This window comes from Neoarius graeffei, chromosome 8 (genome assembly GCF_027579695.1).
Source record: "Neoarius graeffei isolate fNeoGra1 chromosome 8, fNeoGra1.pri, whole genome shotgun sequence".
In the NCBI taxonomy this organism is placed as follows: domain Eukaryota; kingdom Metazoa; phylum Chordata; class Actinopteri; order Siluriformes; family Ariidae; genus Neoarius; species Neoarius graeffei.
Window position 1 is genome coordinate 60048842 of NC_083576.1, and position 7999 is coordinate 60056840.

General features: G+C 43.4%; 1 protein-coding gene across 1 annotated transcript; it reads left to right on the forward strand.

Moving 5' to 3' along the window:
* Positions 1–5911: 5911 nt before the first annotated feature.
* On the forward strand, positions 5912–7729 carry zgc:162144 (RD3 domain-containing protein). The gene is made up of 2 exons (XM_060926978.1): positions 5912–6216; positions 7366–7729. Exons 1-2 carry the CDS (start codon positions 5912–5914, stop codon positions 7727–7729), a joined length of 669 nt encoding a protein of 222 aa, XP_060782961.1.
* Positions 7730–7999: the final 270 nt, after the last annotated feature.

Here is a 7999-nt window from a genome sequence, read left to right on the forward strand (position 1 = left end):
TTCCACTATTCTGAAAACAAGTCAGCATTATAATGTCTTAGCCTAATTTAATTGTACAGCAAAGCATGTAGTCAGGGTGTGATTTGTCAAAAAAGGTGTGGTGGGGTGTGGTGGTGGTTGTTAATCATGAAACAATAAGCGCTCAACAGTAGTTCGCCCTGTCTATAGTGTGTCTTCGGGCGCGCAAGTGCACATCCGCGGCTATTCTCTGTTTTGGCCAATTGCCTAGAACACAAAGTGTGCCAAGGGGCACCAAGGGCGACCAAAACCCCACCAAAAAGGAGGGATGGAGTTATTGAATGGAGATGTTACCAAGTGCATCAGTGGTGTACAGTGTTTTCAACCACTGTGCTGCCGAACTCTAGTACCGCGGAACACTAGTGTGCCATGAGAGATCACCAAGTGTACCGTGGAAAATTATAGAATGACTGTATATTGTAAATATTGGCAACAGCGTTTTAGTTTCAGTCAACATTTTCTATTGGTGATGTGCCTTGAGATTTTTTCATTGAAAAAAGTGCGCCCTGGCTCAAAAACGTTGAAAAACAAGTGTAGCCTACGCAGTAGTGGTCGGTGATTTCCTTATGCCTACTAAAAATGCACAATGATAGGTTATAAGGGGTGCGGGGGGAGCGCTGTTCATCGGGGAATGAGAATGGCTATCCACTGCAAAAAGTAGCCCAGACTACAAGTGCTTAAATGAAGAAATCCAAACTCTCGGGTGCGCAAGGGCGCAAACGAAGGCTACAGGAAGAAACAAATAGAGCCAAGTATAGAGGTAAGTCTGATCTAATCTCTCATATCAACCATTATAGTGGAAAATTAATATTTTAGACGCCTGAATCAATGTCTGCCTAGCTAACTAGATGCAAACAGCAATAGACTTCAATAACAAAGTACCCATAATAGCACTTTTGTTTGAAAATACAGCCCACTGATGTCCTAACAGGGTGCTTAAGTTTGCACAATTTAGAATTGTAGAATTTTTTATTCATTTAATTTGTTAATTCTTCAGAGATGACTTAACTTTTAATAGCAAAAAAGAAACTAAAAATAATTTCTTGTTTATTGTCCATGCACTACACTTTGAACAGGGTGCGGAAGAGTTTTTGCCCATTATATGGAGATATGTATTGAATTTGTGTGGTCATTTTACTTTGTGACACTTTATGTGAATAATGATAATAATAACAATAATGAAAAAGATAAAAATGACTTCTTGTTTATTGTCCATGCACCATACATTGTTTAATAGTAATAGAATAGAGTGATTAGATTAAAGTGTTATTTAGATGTTATTAGAGGGTTTTTTTCTTGGGGGGGTGCCAAAACTCAATCTCGCCTAGGGCAGCCAAAGACCTAGAGCCGGCCCTGATACCGGTTATTATTTTAATGGAAAGAAAAGTACTTATAATCTTATTTCTGATTTATTTATTATCTGAACGAGGATTTGAGCTTTGAAAAATGACCGGATTCTTTCTGTAACGTTGATTCCCGCTGTTATTTAGGTCACGTGACACCTTAACGTTGACGGTTACCAAGGAGCTGCCTTGGATACTTTGATACTTTGCTTCGATACATACCAGCACTTTGATACATACTGGATACAAGCTAGCAAAATGAGTTAAAAGCAGGCATCTTTGGAAAGTTTCTTTGGAAAGGGGAAAAGGCCCATTGAGGAGACAGAAGAAGAGCCTATGATGAAGAAAAAGAAAGCTGCATTTTAGCAGACACTTTGTCGAGTCCTACACCAATCCTGCTCTGCCTTACGTGTTGTGACCGGCTCTCTACTGAGGCAATGAAGCCTTCAAAACTGCTAGTGTCGTTAATTTTAGCCTTCCTGTCTTGAATAACACTTTTTGTTGCCTGAAGAATAACAAACGAACGTCCAGGCTGATTAAATTAATGGCCTTATACAAGAAATCAAAGCTAACATGAACCTGAGTACGCTATCGATAGCTGGCTAGACTCCAAACTAACATTCATTATGATAGCTGTGTTGTTATCCGCCGCCCACAAATTAGGCTACATATCGGTAACTTTACAGCATGATAGTGGGCTCACAGAAAGTGTGACTGATATTCGTAACTCTTGACTTACCTCCTGAAATGTTTTTTCTTGCGATCTTAAATCCGAACTTGCTTAGGTCTTGCTGTCCACTCCGCTTGGCCATGATGCTGCAATCCGCTGCTGTCACTGACGCCGAATGAAATAAAAAATAATGGAACCCCAACTGAATGTCACCTCCTCAAACGCTTCGCTTACGCGTGCCTTCTCTCGCGGGAGCTTACTGTATGCTCAGTTTCAGCAAAGCTACATGGAATGGCATTTCTAATTCCAATGTTAAATAGAAGTAATGTCCACATTTATTGATAAAATTGCTCAAGGGAAGGGAGGGGGGATGCCCGTTTTAGAGGGGGGATGATCTCATCTCATCTCATTATCTCTAGCCGCTTTATCCTTCTACAGGGTCGCAGGCAAGCTGGAGCCTATCCCAGCTGACTATGGGCGAAAGGCGGGGTACACCCTGGACAAGTCGCCAGGTCATCACAGGGCTGACACATAGACACAGACAACCATTCACACTCACATTCACACCTACGGTCAATTTAGAGTCACCAGTTAACCTAACCTGCATGTCTTTGGACTGTGGGGGAAACCGGAGCACCCAGAGGAAACCCACGCGGACACGGGGAGAACATGCAAACTCCACACAGAAAGGTCCTCGCCGGCCCCGGGGCTCGAACCCAGGACCTTCTTGCTGTGAGGCGACAGCGCTAACCACTACACCACCGTGCCGCCGGGGGGGGGGGGGGGGGGGGGGGGGGGGGGGGGGGTGGGGGGGTGATTTTGAACATTTTTTATTCCAGGGGGGATGGCATCCCCCCCATCCCCCCTCAACTCGAGTACAGCCTCTAGGTAAGATTATTGTAATGCCTTACTGTCTGGATGTTCCAGTAGGAGCATAAACAAGCTCCAGTTAGTTCAAAATGCAGCAGCAAGAGTCCTTACTAGAACCAGAAGATATAACCACATCACCCCCTTCTTATCCACATTGCATTGGCTCCTAATCAAATTTCGCATTGATTATAAAATACTACTATTGGCCTATAAAGCATTGAATGGTCTCGCACCAGAGTGCCTGAGCGAACTTCTGGTCTTTTATGACCCACCACGCCCACTTAGATCAAAAGGTGCAGGCTATTTGTTGGTACCTCATATAGTAAAGGCTACATCAGGGGGCAGAGCCTTTTCTTACAAAGCCCCACAATTATGGAACAGCCTTCCAAGTGGTGTTCGGGATTCAGACACAGTCTCAGTGTTTAAGTCTCAGCTGAAAACATATCTTTTTTAGTCAAGCCTTTTGTTAATAGCTTTTTATGAGGTAAAGGAGTAAATCTGGAGGGTCCTTGGGCATAGAATGTTTTGGTAAACTGGGATGTATGGATGCTGTCCTCCCACCCCCACCCCACTCTCACACATTCACTCGGGTTTGTTGATGGTGTAATAACTGGCTGCTTTATGTCCCAGGGCTCCCTCATGGCTGTGTTACCTTCTGGCTCTCCCTTTTAGTTATGCTGTCATAGTTAGTTTTGCCGGAGTCCCTATTTGCACTCAGTGCAAAATGTATACTGTTCCTACTCATTAGGTAACATTGGGCATCCCTAACAACCTGTGTTTTCTCTCTCTCTTTCTCTGTATGTCTCTCTCTGTTGAGTTACATGTCAATCCTGAGACACCAGTGATGCTGACCTCTTCTGGCCCTCGGACCTGCCTGATCCATCCTGATGCCTTATCTTTAGCTGGCGTCTCATTGCATTGCCCCTGTGGAGGACAGCCCCATATGGACAGTCAAAAGTCACCCTTGGAAGATGGCTCTGGACACTTACAGCAGTGCATCTATAGCTGAGAACCACAGTTGACATGATAACTTTAGGACTGCAGTTGTCATGAACAGTTCTGCACTCATGTTTCCATCAGTGAACAACTATTGATAACTTCAACAAAGCAGACTTCATGTTAAAACTATAATGATTTTCCTGGTTACACAGTTGTGTATATGTGACTATATAGGACACCATTTAGAAGCAAATTATTTATAATCATGCTATTTGTTATCACCCAAATGAGGATTGGTTCCCTTTTGAGTCTGGTTCCTTTCAAGGTTTCTTCCTTTCTTCTTATGGGTGGTGTAGTGGTTAGCACTGTTGCCTCACAGCAAGAAGGTTCTGGGTTCGAGCCCAGTGGCCAATGGAGGCTTTTCTGTGTGGAGTTTGCATGTTCTCCTTGTGTCTGCGTGGGTTTCCTCCTGGTGCTCTGGTTTTCCCCGCAGTTCAAAGACATGTGGTTAGGTTAACATGGGGCAGCCATGACCTGAGGTTGGGCTGAACTGCCCTTGAGCAAGGGCACCTAACCTAACCTAACCTAACCTAACCTAACCTAACCTAACCTAACCTAACCTAACCTAACCTAACCTAACCTAACTACTCCCTGGGCACTGTAGCATAGCTGCCCACTGCTCTGGGTATTTGTGTGTGCTCACTGCTTCAGATAGGTTAAATGCAGAGGTTAAATTTCACTGTGTGCTTAAGTCTGTGCCTGAGTGTACATGTGACAAATAAAGGCTTCTTGGCTTCTTTCTCATGTCGTCTGAGGGAGTTTTTCCTTGCCACCGTTGCCACAGGCTTGCTCATTGGGGATAAAATTAGCTCATATTTTCCGTAAAGCTGCTTTGCGACAATGTCTGTTGTTAAAAGCGCTATACAAATAAACTTGACTTGATATAGCCATATATTCTTTTGTTGTGAATAAGTGCTTTGTTGAGTGTGGCTGCATAACAGTTTTCTTGTTACAAAAAGGAGCTAGACACTAGGCTTTAAGAGATATTAGCAGTAGAAACATGTGCTTCCTGACACGTGTGACACGCAACTGTTATATAATCCCAGTTAATACAAACTAAGAATAAAACCCTCTTAGTGCTGAGCTGAGTGGAAACCCTTGTAGTATTCATAGTACTTTCATAGTCTGCCAGATATAACTGACTGTCATGCAAAGAATGCAGGGGACACCGAAGTAACAATTAAAATGATACTCAGGTTATGTAACGTGCATCTAGTAATCTATGTGTTAATTGTAGGCTTGGAGTAACAAATGTTTCTTGCAGATAATCTATCTATCCGATAATATTTCACTAACTGTTATCACCATCCATATTGTTTCAAATAAAAAATATTCACATTAGGCCTTCAGCTTTCAATATGTATAATTATCCAACAAAAAAAAAAATTATTTGGGAAACAATTGTTCTGATTTTATCTAATGACTTTGTGATATTTTTACATTGTGATCAAAGCATTTTACAAATTTCAGTTGCAATTATAAAGCAGGATTATATGTGCGTTGTACAAATGTACACCTTCCCAGATAGGCTTAATCAGGTTGGTAAGACATGTCAATCACTATTTCTATGGGATTACTCTCTTATGCAAAGTGATTATCATATAGACCAGCGAGGCCGTGTTGCTGCAAGAACTCATGGGTGTGCAGGAAAACTTGGATACATATTTACATAATCTGCAAAACCTTTTCGTGTTACTTGACAATGTGCATGTGCCCTTGACTAGAAAACCTGGATTGTGTACAAACTGGAGTCAATCTATAATTCAGAAGTAGGAAAACAACTATTGGAAAGGTAAGGACTAATGTGCATTAACTATTTAGGACTGAAATGGAGTGACTAGGAGTTATTTGCACAATACTGTCTACTGTCTTTAGTGTGAACGTACTGTATGCTTTAAACACAAGTGATAACATATAAAAGATAAATAATAAAAAGAAATCAAACACATAGCCTTGAATATTATCTTATAATATGTCTTCCTCTCTCTCTCTCTCTCTCTCTCTCTCTCAGATGTTCCCCTGGTCTGCTATGTTCTCACTGGAGCCGAAGGTACCTGGCCAGCGCACTCCAGAGGAGCTGGTCACTAACACCCTGATGTTGGAGCTGGGTGCTATGGTGAAGCGCACTGAACGTATCTGTTTAGAGAGAGCCAGCGAGGTGCGTCGCTGTCGCAGATCCTCATCCTCACCAGACTACAGCTGGCTGGCCGGGTCTCAACCTCATGTACCCTATGAGCTTACGCCTGGAGACGTGCTGGACTTGCAGGAGCTCTGTGCACGGATCCCACCTCCACAATGTGGCCCTGTCATTGTCAGGTAGGGAGGATCGTGAACCCGACATCATTTCGTAGATTGTAATAAGGCAAGTGAAGTCAATAGACAATTGTACTTGAAAATATCACTGTATTGCAGCCCTGATGTCAGAAGCAACAACCAGGGAAGCTGACGGGCCCAGGAGGGTTTAGTAGTCCACGGATATGCAGAATAAACTGTCTGACCTGTCTATTTTATCAAACTATGGTGGTCAAAAATCTAGGCTTAGCACTGATCGCAACTCATTAGATAAGATTATATATATCAAATATTTGTAACATGGTTTGGTCAGCTGAGTTTTTGTGGTAAGATTTTCCACATCTACTGTACAGAAACTTGTGTGGCTGATTACAGAAAATGACATTTTCTCATATAGAGGGGTTTCTGACTGAAAAAAGAAAAGAAAAAGGGAAAAAAGACTGGTTAACTCAAAGCAGTGTAAAGCAGAGTTCCTGAAATGGTCTTGAATATCATTAGAATGAGTTCTCGTTGGATTGTGTTACATTCATGTACAATTCACAAGTTGTGCGTGTGTGTTTCCTTCGGGCCCTTTTTACCGTACATGGTTTTTATCTGGCATACATATGGTAGGGGCGGCACGGTGGTATAGTGGTTAGCGCTGTCGCCTCACAGCAAGAAGGTCCTGGGTTCGAGCCCCGGGGCCGGTGAGGGCCTTTCTGTGCGGAGTTTGCATGTTGTCCGCGTGGGTTTCTTCCGGGTGCTCCGGTTTCCCCCACAGTCCAAAGACATGCAGGTTAGGTTAACTGGTGACTCTAAATTGACCGTAGGTGTGAATGTGAGTGTGAATGGTTGTCTGTGTCTATGTGTCAGCCCTGTGATGACCTGGCGACTTGTCCAGGGTGTACCCCGCCTTTCGCCCATAGTCAGCTGGGATAGGCTCCAGCTTGCCTGCGACCCTGTAGAAGGATAAAGCGGCTAGAGATAATGAGATGAGATGAGACATATGGTAGGCCTGCTCTACTGGGAAACTGGTTTATTTCTGAGATAAATGACAGTGTGCTATTTTGAAACAAAATTTAGTACAGTAAATATGGTTCGGGCTCTATACTGCTGTATTACAACTAGTAATACTGTACTACTTTTGTTAGATTGTCCATTGTTACTGTGTCATTTCTGTTGCATGATCCTCAGGTTTCGTAATCTAGTGTCAGAGATTGAACCAGAAGTGCATGAGGTCCCTCAGCTCTTCCGCTCGGTGTTGAGGGCCTGCCTGGATGAGGAGCAGGCTGATGAAGAGCTACAGTTACGCACAGCACGTTGGGAGAAGCGGCGCAGTAAGAGCCTTTCATTCGTCACCTTCCGATCCAAGTTCCGTGCGCTTAGCCGTGGCATGGGCAGTTTCAGCGGTTCTCGAGGCAACCTACAGGAGGAAAACACATGGTCAGAGGAAGAAGAGGAGGGAGCTGCGGAGCAGGTGACATCAGGGGCACCATGGCCGAGAAGAGGGAGGAGCCACAGCATGCCAGAAATAATCCCTACAGAGAGTTCTGCTTAGAGCTGCAGAGTGAGGAGCATAGGGAATAGGGAACAGGGAATGTGAAGAGGAAGAGGGAAAGATGGAGATCTAAGAGAGTAGCACACCATGGTGCAAACAAGGTAGAATGACAGTGTGTACAAGAACTTGTGCTTGCATTATTATTCACACATGTACAGAGGTGGACAAAGTACCCAACTTAAGTCAAAGTACAGATCCCATTGCTTAAATGACTCCGATACAAGTGAAAGTTGTCCAGTCAAATTTTTATTTAAGTTAAAGTACTGAAGT

Bases quoted from the DNA above. Each gene is read 5' to 3' on its own strand.
- zgc:162144 (XM_060926978.1), top strand. From the start codon at position 5,912: ATGTTCCCCTGGTCTGCTATGTTCTCACTGGAGCCGAAGGTACCTGGC. The intron at 6,217-7,365 runs GTAGGGAGGATC...CATGATCCTCAG, and splicing joins TGTGGCCCTGTCATTGTCAG to GTTTCGTAATCTAGTGTCAG.